Genomic DNA, 13,254 nt, shown 5'->3' with positions numbered 1-13,254 from the left:
ACTTCTCTTATATACTTATACTACCTCGCTGCGGGACAACTGTCCCATACTGAAAAACGTGTTTTCAGTATGGGACAGTAGTTCCGGAGAGGAGGTGACACCTAAACTATGATGCCAGGAGCCCGGCTCCCTGCAGTGTGTTGGGTCCGGGAAATGCAGCCGACACGCGGACCGTATATCACGGACCGAACACACATGTGTGTGAGGCTCCTCAGAATAACTTCTTAAAGAGCTCACAAGTATAAGAAGCATAGACTAATAAAAAGATATTGAAAAACATAACACAACTTTAGTTACAGCATTTTATTTGTAGATATGAGATAGATAGATAGATAGATAGATATGAGATAGATAGATAGATAGATAGATAGATATGAGATAGATAGATAGATAGATATGAGATAGATAGATAGATATGAGATAGATAGATAGATATGAGATAGATAGATAGATATGAGATAGATAGATAGATAGATAGATAGATAGATAGATAGATAGATAGATAGATAGATAGATAGATAGATAGATAGATAGGATAGATAGATAGATATGTGATAGCAAAACAACAAATGCATTACAAATTTTAAATTGGAAAAATGAATGCGCATCACATAATTGCAATTTAGCTCTGCGTCTGTATAATATACATTCTTAGAATCATGTACGGCCATAAAGATATAGTTCATGACTGCAAATACTATCTGGTAACTTTAAGCATTAGCATAGTATTACTGTATATACTCCAAAAATAACTTTAGCAAACATTAAATTTCACACTTTAATAATTTAAAGAATATATATAACTTTTATTAATATAAAAGATTTTCACATGAACAATCTAGATGTTTGTACAATTGCACTACATTCCATACACCGCACACTCCTGTTAGTCGTTTTGCATATTCTGCAGGATTGCGGTTACTATCAGTTTAGCCACTAGGTGGCAGTAAAGAAGAGCTGTTGCTGAATAGAATACGAACAGATCATTTGTGTATGACGAATGCCAGGGCTACACGGGGACTTTGGTCGCTCGACATCAAGTCTGATACAAGTCGTGCAACCAAAACATTTGGCTATAACCCCCCCCCCCCCCCTTAAATCCCAGACATGTCGCAAGCGAGTCGGAGTTGCACCTAACTGAGGTGAATACTGGCAATGTCGCATGCGACTTGCAACTAAAGATCCAGCAGGTCTGTATTTTTTGCAACTGCGGTTTTACGGTGCATGAAGCTTCTGATTGTGTCTTTGTTGTCATATTTGTTCACACACCTATACAACATAGAACCACATCTAAGGCCCTGTGCACACGACTGTAAATACGGTTTCATTCATTTCTATGGCCCACAGACACCTTCCCGTATATTTACGGGAAGGTGTCTGGGCCTTAGAAATTATCCACAAAAAATAGGACATGCCCTATTTTTTGATTTTACGGACCGTGTTCCCATACTTTATAATGGGAACACAGCCTGCAAATCCGGGGGACTGTCTGCGGCTATGACCGTGTGCCTTAGTCTGGGTTCACACACCCTATTTACGGACGTAATTCGGGCATTTTAACCTCGAATTACGTCCGAAAATACGGCAAACATCTGCCCATTCATTTGAATGGGCTTTACGATGTTCTGTGCCGACGGTCATTTTTTTTACGCACCGCTGTCAAAAGACGGCGCATAAAAAAGACGCCCGCGTCAAAGAAGTGCCCGTCACTTCTTGGGACGTAATTGGAGCCATTTTCCATTGACTCCATAGAAAAACAGCTCCAATTACGTCCGTAATGGACGCAGCAAAAAGCGCCTGCACTTGCCATTACGGCTGAAATTCCGGAGCGGTTTTCTCCTGAAAACAGCTCCGGAATTTCAGCCGTAACGGACGTGTACGTGTGAACATACCGTAAAGGATGAATGAGAATAGTTTTTTTGTCTATACATTTTGTCACTAGATGTTATGTTTTTCTAATTGCACCTTTCAATTAAAGCGGATGGGGGCCAATAAATGTAATTTAAAGCAATCATAGAATACAGAATTCAGAAGCTTTTTCAACCAGCTGACTGGCCCATCAGGCTGGGTTTTTTGCAGGAGGAAAATCTGCCTCAAAATTCTGTTTGGAGTTTTGAGGCAGCTTTTCCTCTGCCTGCACACCGATTTTCGCCCGCGGCCATTGAGCGCCACGGGCATAAAACGCCGCGAAATAAGCTTTCTCTGCCTCCCATTGTTATCAATGGGAGGTCAGAGGCGTAAACGCCCGAAGATAGGGCATGTCCCTTCTTTTTCCCGCGAGCCGGTTTTTCAAAAAAACGCCTCCGCCTCCCATTGAAATCTATAGGAGGCATTTTCGGCCGTTTTTTGGCGCGTTTTCCGCATCAAAAAAAGTCAGTGTGAACTGGCCCTTAGGTTAGATTCTCAAGCTGGGATCTCTCGTGAGAGATCACAGTCTTGTCTGCCGAGAGCTGAAGAGTGAGTGAGCGGGCACTGTCCGTAGCGGATTGGACAGTGTCAAGTAGTTGGAAAACCTCTTAGGGTATGTTCACACGACTTATTTTCAGGCATAATTCGGGCGTTTATGCCTGAAAAGACGGCTCCATTACGTCTGCAAACATCTGCCCATTGCTTGTAATGGGTTTTACGATGTTCTGTTCAGACGAGGTGTAATTTTACGCGTCGCTGTCAAAAGACAGCGCGTAAAAACACACCCGCGTCAAAGAAGTGCATGTCACTTCTTCGGACGTTTTGGGAGCTGTTTTTCATTGAAAAACAGCTCCAATTACGTCCGTAAAGGACGCCGCGAAAAACACGAGTACTTGCAAAAACAGCTGAAATTCAGGTAATTTCAGACGTATTTTGCGTTTGCGTGTGAACATACCCTTAGACTTGTTTCCACTTAACTACATATTCTCTCAAGAGGGCACTATAAATCAGGATTTAATACTCCTAAGACAATATAAAATAGTCTATAAATAGTTCTAAGAAAACAGAAAGACGTGTGCTTAAAGATTGTCTTACATAAAGGCATATTCCAGGCAAAACAAAGAAAAATAAATTAGGCTGTGCCCACAAAACCTTCTCTCGTTTTTTTGTCAGCGACACCATTTTAATTTACAACGAGTGGCCCATGAAATTAGTAGTGTCCTATAGAGCCATGACTGGATTCTTACCACAGCTCGTCTCATGGTATAAGGACCCCTTAACCCCAAGAACTAAAAAGAAAGTCCTTCACTTTTTCTACATTACGATCAACAAGTGATAAAGTAGTAAAGTGCCTATTACAGGATCTGCAAATCCTATATCCAGATACACCCACCCATTAGGCTGGATTCACACATGTAGGTTGTTTGTTTTTTTTTGGGCAAAACACAGGAGTTCATCCAAAAGGAAGGAAAAGTATAAAGAAAAAACAAATACTCCTTTTCTAATGGTATACCTTGCTAAAACTGCATGTGTGAATCCAGCCTTAGATAATAAATCTGCTTCCTTCTCAAACCTTGTAGTCTAAGGCCTTATTCACACGAGTGTGTCAGTTTTGCGTGCGCAAAAGCTCAGTGTGTCATCAGCATATGGTGCGCGGCTGCGTGATTTTCATGCAGCCGGCATCATGATGACACTCTGCTTTTATGTTTACAAACATAAAAGCAGATGGTGCTTTTCTGTTTTCAGTCATTCTTTTTACTACTGTTGCGCGAACCACGCGCGGCACCCGGATCTGCTTCTGTGTGCCGTGCGCGATTTGCACACACCCATTGACTTCAATGGGTGCGTTCTGCGCCAAACACGGGCAAGTATAGGACATGTCGTGAGTTTCACGCAGCGCACATACGCTGCGTGAATATCACGGCCCCATTCACTTACATAGGTCCGTGCGACGCGCGTGAAAATCACACGCGTATCACGGACGTATAACACGTTCGTGTGAATAAGGCCTAAGGGTCAGTTCACACGGCAAATTCTGCGTGGCAGGTCCGACTGCAAAATCTGCCGTGGAATTATTCCTGCATTGACTTTAATGGGAGGTTCGGGTGGAATCAAACAAGAAGCTTCTTTTTCCCGCTAGCTGAAAAAAAATCAGGTAGCGTGAACAGAAGCGTCCAACTCCCATTGAAATGAATGGGAGGTAGAATTATGCAGCGGAGTCCGCCGCAAAAATTCGGAAGTGTGAACAGGGCCTAAGGGGCAACACAGTGACAAGTAAAGAGTGCAGATATTGTGTTTATGTACAAGCAATCTGATGCAAGCCATACAAAAAAATAGTTGAAATAATAAATACCAGAATGTACGCCATTAAAGAGGATGACAACAGCGTGTGCATGCCTTGTATGCCGTCCTCACTTCCGAACCCGGAAGCGCGCCTCAGGATCACCAGACTCTTCGGGCCCTCTGCTACCTGTTCCTGGACTGCATGGGACTACACCTAAAAAGCGAGGTACACCAGACACGCTCCCACTGGAAAGCCTGAAGGACCACCCGGAAAACAACAACCCCCAATGTATAGCATACAATTTTTCCTTTCACCCTGGCACACTGCGGCCTGCAGGTGTCCTACCAAGGACGGGAAGCCACTGAGGTATGAGGAGAGGCTCCACCTTTTTATCTAGGTTACCTGTCCGTGGAGGCAGATCCTCTCTCTGTGCTTTCATGGGTGAAGCGAAAAACATGATTTTGCGATACTCTGTCCCGAGATGTCTATGCTATGCGTGATCACCCAGTGGTTGTTATGTGAATTGCAGCCCGTCGTGGATTTTGCTAGCATGTCGCTATATTGTATTGAATTGGTTTCATGGGAATTCAATTCAAATTCAAGCAAAGGTAAAAGGTGGACACATTTGTACAGCGCCAATATTCTCTCCGCATTCCATTTTAGTAGATATTCATCGAGTCATATGAACACATATTTCTGGCACCTGTAACATTACTACAAATATGTTTTTCTTCACCTTATTTAGTTCACGAATGGTAGTAAGTAATACATTCCTTCTACAATCTGAACCCAGATTCATCAATAGAAGATTTACTTGCCATTTGGATAATAATATAAGCTCACATGGGAGATATGAAAGGTATCTACATATTGAACATCTTGTTTGGTTTCAGATGCTTGCATAGAAGTTCTTCGGATTTAGTTCTTCATTGGCACTGCTAAAACACTCTAAGGCTTCGTTCACATCTGCGCGAAGTTTTTCTATTTTTCTGTTCCGTCATAGGAACAGAGGAATGAAAAAAACTGATGTCCTGGAGCCATTGCATTATGGGCACTAATGGAGCCCGACGAAACCCATTGACTCGAATGTGTTCCATCGAGTTTCCGTGAGAGTGTCTGCGTTTTACGTGAAGAAAATAACGCTATTTCTTGCAAGATTTTTCACCGGAACTGCGACGGAGCCTCCGACACATATGTGGAAAGAGCCTAATTTGTTCCCCTGGAATTAGTTACACGTAGGGCTAATCCAGCAAAAGACCTCACTGCGTAGGTTGACATTTTATGACAAACTCCAGCATTTGATATATAATTGGAGGCCAAGCGATAAAGTCTTTCTGCTCCAAACGTGTTGAAATGCCCGGGGAGCACTTGGTCTACCAGACCTCTGTCTACCAAGCCCTTGAGACGTTCACAGGATCTGACATACTCCGGGATATTACTGTAAGGAAGCCAGTCGATCATCGATCCATCATATGCAACATCACCACTGAATAGGATCTTGCGATCTCTATCGTGTAAGCAGATACTGCCTCGTGAATGTCCTGGCATATGCATCACGGTCAGTTGCCTGTCACCGAGGCTGATGACGTCACCTGAAAAATATAACAGACATCTTGTGTAACTACATGATCTTAAAAAATATGATGAACAAGTGGAGACAAGAGCTTGGCAACCAATATGTAGCAGATATTATATTGGAAGACTGGATAATTCCGTAATATTAGGGTATGTTCACACGCAAACGCAAGATACGTCTGAAATTACAGAGCTGTTTTCAGGCGAAAACAGCTCCTGAATTTCAGCCGTTTTTGCAAGTACTCGTGTTTTTCGCTGCGTCCATTACGGACGTAATTGGAGCTTTTTTTCAATGGAGTCAATGCAAAACGGATCCAAAAACGTCCAAAGAAGTGACATGCACTTCTTTGACGCGGGCGTCTTTTTAAGCGCCGTCTTTTGACAGCGACGCGTAAAATTACACCTCGTCTGAACAGAACAACGTAAAACCCATTGCAAGCAATGGGCAGATAGATGTTTTGCAGGCGTAATGGAGCCATCTTTTCAGGCGTAATTCGAGGCGTAAAACGCCTGAATTACGTCTGAAAATAGGTCGTGTGAACATACCCTGAGGGTATGTTCACACGTAAAGTCAAAAACGTCTCAAAATACGGAGCTGTTTTCAAGGGAAAACAGCCCCTGATTTTCAAACGTTTTTTGAGCAACTCACGTTTTTCGCTGCGTTTTTCTGGAGTCAGTATGTTGCACCTGAACTCGCTGCCTTTGCCTTTGATAAATGATACACGTTGGTAATAAGGCTGCATTGTCCATATTACAGCTGCAACAACTAGACCCTCCGCATTTCAACAGAATGCAACTTAGAGCCCTGTGGGGATTCAACTTTGGTTCAGTAAAACAGGGGGTACAGATGTTGCAGCTGAATCCAGACCCTAAAATACAGCCGCATTAGGGCTGTGTTTTAGATAAAAAGTATGGTAATTATGTTTCATATTTTTACTTCGTGTTATTGATAATTTTCTATTTTGTTGTGACAGAAATTTTCGTAAAAGTAGCAACAGGAAGGGCAGCCATATTAGTAGTCATTTTTATATTAGAATAGCAGGAACGAACTTTCATTTTTTCATCATGTTCAGTCAATAACAGCGACAATTTACCATCAGCTTCTGAGAAGCGTATTTAAAAAAGTGACAACTAATATGGATGCACTTCCTCTTGTCCAAAATGGCCGCTGCAATATGGTCATTCTGGTTCTATGTCACAAAATCCTGCTTGCTGTTTGAGAGGGATCACCGAGATAGTGAAACCTGCCATATATATTCATAGGCACTTCAGTCAGGCACAGAATTGTCACTTTGGGGGTCAATTTAGTGTGATTCAAGGGGTTGTCTGACATACCGAGAGCCGAAGTTTGCAACACCTCTTTGTTCTGGCTAATAGAAGGGCTCTGGGCATATGGGAAGGGGTTATCATGAGAAGACAGTCCTATTACAGGGGTTGTCCAGTTTCAGCAAATTAATGTATATTTTTTTCATAATAAATAGTTACAAAATTTTCCCATATATTTTCTGTATGAATTCCTCACAGTTTTCAAGATCTCTGCTTGTTGTCACTCAGTAGGAACATTCATGGTTTACTTCCAATGGAAAAAATTCTGTCCTGGTCATGTGACGGACACACAGGTGCACAGGCCATTACGTTACAGTATGTGTATCAGAGCGGTGTCTTGTAACGAGGCGTGCACCTGTGTGTCCATCACATGACCATGGACAGAATTTTATGCACTGGAATTAAACGAATGTTCCTACTGAACGACAACAAGCAGAGATACTGAAAAATGTGAGGAATTAAAACAATATATTGGAAAATTGTTTAACTTTTCACTATTCAAAAATAACTAACTTGCTAAAAAGCGATGGATGAGATAGATAGATAGATAGATAGATAGATAGATAGATAGATAGATAGATAGATAGATAGATAGATAGATAGATAGATAGATAGATAGATAGATAGATAGATAGATAGATGATAGATAGATAGATAGATAGATAGATAGATAGATAGATAGATAGATAGATAGATAGATAGATAGATAGATAGATAGATAGATAGATAGATAGATAGATAGATAGATAGATAGATAGATAAAGATAGATATTTTATAATTGAAGTACCAAGCTAAACAAAACTATTCATAGAAAGTCTATGGAAGAAGAACCTTAAATAACTAGAATGTATTATTTCCACCACATATTAGCAGATAAGTAATTACATTTCCCTAAGGCTTTATGACAAGTGAGTATTCTTGTTGTGTTGTACAATGACCAATAAGTGGCCCCCAGTGACGGAGCTACAAGCATGACTTCCAGGATCCCGGAGATCATCCCTACAACAGTTACAAGTCATAATGGAATATGCACATCCCATACATAACCATTTCAGTGTGAACAAACATTCAGAAGCTCTTAGAGGAGAAATAAGCAGGTACTCCCGGAGATGGGAGAGCACCCGGGACATTACTTTTATGTGTCTGCTATGCACTCAAGAGCCGCACTCTACTCAAGCCGCTAAAAGGGTGATCACCTCAAGTTGTATTATGGTAAATCGATCGCCAGTAAATGCTTCCGCCGCGCAATCATGCTGGAAATTGTAATAGCGACAAGACCTGTATGTGCTTTCTTTAATAGGATCAACGGGAATGCTTTATGTTACACTAATGGAACATTAGGACTTATTTCTCAGATATTCCGTATGCTACTTTTTATGGTTGACTAAAACATCTAAACCGATCCCGAACCACCTGAAGTTAGAGCGAACTCCTTCACCTTTATGGGGTGGTTTCAGACAGATTATTTTCCTAATTATTCTGCCCGAAGCTGTCTTTTTAACATTATCTGTTTTTTTACTAGAAAAACTCCTTCATTTACATTCATTAACTGGTTAGGAGACACGGGATAATTGTTGGGACCCCCACTGATTGCAAGAACGGGAGCCTCAAACCCCCAGATCCTCCATACTGCACCCTCTGAAGTAAAGAGAAACTGGTCAAGCATACGCCCGGCGCTCCATTCAAGGTCTATGAGAACGACGGAAACAGCTGTGCGCTGCACTTTGAATGGAATGGCAGCACAATCGGGTGCAGGGAGGATATAGGGGGTTCAGAACCCCCGTTCTCGCGATCGATGGGGGTTCCAGCAGTTTGGCCCTCAGTGATCAGACAATTATCACCTATCCTGTTGATAGGTGATAATTGACAATTCTGAGAATACCCCTTTAATGAAGTTTGTATATTCAGCGAGTTCAACAATCTGCAATATATGACGCCACTAATACACATTAACATTTTTGTTCACACTTTCAACAAACACAAATAATTATAATACGTAAAAAATATATATATTTTACCCCATACCCATATATTTTCATAAAGCAGACACTCGGCACATTATTATGCAATCATGGGCACCTACATGCAGTTTTGCATTAAAGCGTAACCTTTTATTTAAAAAAATTAAATAAAAAAAAAAGAAGCAGAAAAAAAAATTACATTTGTGGCTAAAAGTCTTACCCAAGCGGAGCCTGAAATGCACAACACCACCTAAAAATAAAAAGTACAACACACATTTGTCATCAAACTGCAAGGGCTTGTCCACACGTAACGGAATTGCCGCCTTTTTTTCCAGCCAGCAAAAACGCAGCAGAATACAGTAGCAGCATTGTGGATGACATTTAACAAACCTCATCCACAGGCTGCGTAAGATTTCCAGCCAAAATTGACCTGCGGTGCGTATTTTTCAAACCGTAGAATGTCAATTCCTGCAACGGAAAGTGGACTGAATTGCTGCATTTTTCAGGAGATGTGTCCATTACCTAACACCGGTCAATTGACTGATCGGTGAGTCGTCATTGTCATCCAAAACTACAGCCCAACAATGAATGAAAAGACATTCAGAAAACAGACATCTGAAATCCCTCCTGTATGGCTATCTGAAGAGCGTAGCCATTGCATGATTCTGTCGCTCGGAGCAGCTGACGAAACTAAGGCCTCATTCACACTAGCGTGAATCACGTCCGTGTGACGGCCATACAACAACAGCTGTCACACGGACTCATGCATTTCAATGGGGCCGTTCACACGACCGTTGTTTCAACGGAGCATGTGAACACTCAGTTGAAAAATAAGACATGTCCTATTTTACTGCGGGTCATGCATCCCTCCATAGACTGTAGTCTGTGGGGGATCCGTGACAACACGTCCCGCACGGGTACACCTCGGACGTGGAAAACGGCAGTTTTTCACGTCCGAGGTGGGCTACATTCGCGTGAACGAGCCCTTACAATTATCTGTTGTGCTTTCCTATACTATCTGGACACTGACATTCCAGAAAACAGAAATATTCGCAACTGCAACAATCGCAGCATTTTCATTGAGGTCTATAAGGCAAAAATAAAACAAAGCAAATGAAAGTGCGCCAAAGTTGCATCATGTGACCCAAGTAAAGTAAATTATTGTTACATGATGACTTACAATACAACTCCAGTGACCCTATGTGACATTCAAGACAATGAGGTAGGTTGAAAACTGGTGTAAATTCCAGTGCCAATCCACGCCAGCTCGTGTTTTAACTTTTGTGGCGCACGGACGGCCAGACATGCGCCAAATTTATTAAGAGGTGTGTGTCTCCTAATAAATAAGGCACATCTTATGCCTGCCTGTTTTAGGCCTTAGTCACACGGACGTGTCAGTTTTGCGGCCGCAAATAACGCTGCGTTTTGCGCGCGCAAAAGGTCTGTGTGGCATCAGCATATGGTGCGTGGCTGCGTGATTTTCGCGCATCCGGCATCATTATGACACTCTGTTTTTATGTTTACAAACAGAAAAGCACAAGGTGCTTTTCTGTTTTCATTCATTCTTTTTACTAATGTTGCGCGAATCACGCGCCGCACCCGGAAGTGCTTCCGTGTGCCGAGCGCGATTTGCACGCACCCATTGACTTCAATGGGTGCGTGCTGTGCGAAACACGGGCAACTATAGGACATGTCGTGAGTTTTACACAGCGCACATACGCTGCATGAAAATCACTGACAGTCTGAACGGCCCCATTCACTTACATAGGTCCGTAGCACGGACGTATAACACGTTTGTGTGAATAAGGCCTAAGGCCCCATGCACACGACCGTGTTTTTGCGGCCGCAATTCCCCCGAAAATCCACGGGAGAATTGCGGCCCCATTCTTTTCTATGGGGCCATGCACACGACCGTAGTTTTTGCGGTCCTTGCACGGCCCGGGAGCCCGGACCGCAGAAAGAACGGGCATGTCTTATTACGGCCCGGTTCTGCGGTCCGGGCTCATTGAAAACAATGGCGGCGGCCATGTGCATGTCCCGCGATTTGCGGGCGGCCTGCGGCTGACAGTCCGCCGACAGTCCGCAGCCGGCCGACCCGAAAATCACGGCCGTGCACACGGCTACGGTCGTGTGCATGAGGCCTTAGAGTAAAACTGGCATATGCAACGCTAGGTTTAATAAATTCCCGGCTTACATTCTGTCCACATTTCACTAGCTGTTTCTGTACCTCCCATTCACTTTATGGAAAGTTATAGAGCATGTAGGATTACATTCTAAGGCTGGATTCACACAAGCACATTACGTCCGTAAAGGACAGAACGTATTTCGGCCGCAAGTCCCGGACCGAACACACTGCAGGGAGCCGGGCTCCTAGCATCATAGTTATGTACGACGCTAGGAGTCCCTGCCTCGCTGCAGGACAACTGTCCCGTAGTGTAATCATGTTTTCAGTACAGGTCAGTAGTTCCACGGAGAGGCAGGGACTCCTAGCATCGTACATAACTATGATGCTAGGAGCCCGGCTCCCTGCAGTGTGTTCGGTCCGGGACTTCCGGCCGAAATACGTTCCGTCCATTACGGACGTAATGTGCTTGTGTGAATCCAGCCTAAGGATCAGTGGGCGGGTCCCAGTTATTGGATCCAGTTGACATGCCTTAAAAGTCTATGAGTGAACAACCCCTTTAAGAGGAACTGTCACTTGGGTTGGTACAGTAGCTTTAAGTGCAGCTTTCCATTTGCTTCAAGTGCAACTCGTTTATTCAAAGGCGTCAACAGGAATTTGAGGGGAGCATGGGTTAAAAGCAACCCCCAAAATCTATCAATAATGGAAAAAAAAAACTTTTAATAAACGTAGTTCCGCAGGAGCGATTGGACGAGGTCATGTTATGTTACGTCACTATGGACAAAATGCCATAGTCAGCAACGGATACAGGCAGCGAGGGCCAGGGCAAGAATTCATTCCTAAAGTATTTTGGGGGGTTTTCTACAGATTGCCATCTATCTTTTTAACTCTGAATTCCAGACTATCCCTTTAAGTTTTCTGCCACCTTTCTGTTCAGGCAACTGGCAGAGGACAGCTCTCCTGGGCTGGCATTGATCAGTACAGGGCAGGTGTGCACCATGTTGGGTGATGTGGCCCATGCTACACTGCAGAGCAAACTGGTGTACCCAAGATCAGGTCTGCCAGGGTTAGCCCATAGTGCGGTGCCATGTAGCCTGGTCCATCAGTTATACACTATCGTACATAGAGGAGGGGCTGGACCCCGGTGACTGCGGATCTCCACAGGTGACTGGTCCGTATATAGCAGTGTTTACCATCTTCCAGGATGTGGGTGGGGGTCACCGCTTGCACCTTGAACTGACTTGCGCTCCAGCCGGGCGTCGGGGGCTTCACCACTTCGCTGTCTGATAACCAGGTCACGGTTTCGAAGTTATCTCCCCGGATGAGCGCGTCCGCCTCCTCCCGGTGCACCGCCACCTGCTCGAACTGGTGCAGGCCACCGGCATGATCGAAGTGAACGTGAGTAGCCACAGCCATGAGCGGCCGGCGCCCGCATCCCCCCGCTTTTCCGTGCGGGAGCAGCCCAGCAGAGCACAGGTAATCCGGCAAGCTGCGCAGCCCGAGCCCCGTGTCTATAACCAGATCCTGGTGGGAGCCGCGCACCAACCAAATGTTTGCCCGGTTCCCCGATTCGTAAAACCGCTCTTGTATCCAGAAAACGCCGTCTCCCAGTGCCTTGTGTGCGTACCAGTCCAGAGCGGTCATGGCGGGACACTCTCCCCGGGCACACAGGCGCCTGTTGCTGTCAGTACCTCGGGCAGCGCCCACAGACTTGAGGGCATCTTCAGAACGCGCCTCCACCAATAGGAAACGACTCTTAAGCGGCGTCCCTGTTGAGTGAACCAATGAGGATGAAGCACTGTTCGGTATATAACCGCCCCTTCTTCTGAGTTTCGTAGAAAACGCTGGTGATCGTGAATAGCAGCGACTGATGGACGCCTTAAAGGGGATGTCCACCTCTTCAGTTGACATAAAAAGTGCATTTGTACCTGCATTACATTACTTGTACTGATCCCGATTTTGTATTAGGGCTGATCAATTTTGCAGGATTCACAGCTGAAATCTCACTACACAGAGCTTGCTCTGGAGATTTGCATTCTGGGAACTATTTCCAGTCTCCAGACACTTTACAGTAATC

The 13,254-nt window shown here is 44.0% G+C and overlaps 1 protein-coding gene across 1 annotated transcript; it reads right to left on the bottom strand.

The window, feature by feature from the left end:
- Positions 1–511: 511 nt before the first annotated feature.
- Positions 512–12,891, bottom strand: MBLAC2 (metallo-beta-lactamase domain containing 2). The gene is made up of 2 exons (XM_075837374.1): positions 12,371–12,891; positions 512–5,784 (listed from the first exon to the last, which is right to left on the bottom strand). Exons 1-2 carry the CDS (start codon positions 12,819–12,821, stop codon positions 5,399–5,401), a joined length of 837 nt encoding a protein of 278 aa, XP_075693489.1. The 5' UTR covers positions 12,822–12,891; the 3' UTR covers positions 512–5,398.
- Positions 12,892–13,254: the final 363 nt, after the last annotated feature.

Source organism: Rhinoderma darwinii, chromosome 1, assembly GCF_050947455.1.
Source record: "Rhinoderma darwinii isolate aRhiDar2 chromosome 1, aRhiDar2.hap1, whole genome shotgun sequence".
NCBI classification, from domain to species: domain Eukaryota; kingdom Metazoa; phylum Chordata; class Amphibia; order Anura; family Rhinodermatidae; genus Rhinoderma; species Rhinoderma darwinii.
Note: the sequence above shows the minus strand (reverse complement) of the source record. Positions and strands in the feature narration are given on the sequence as shown.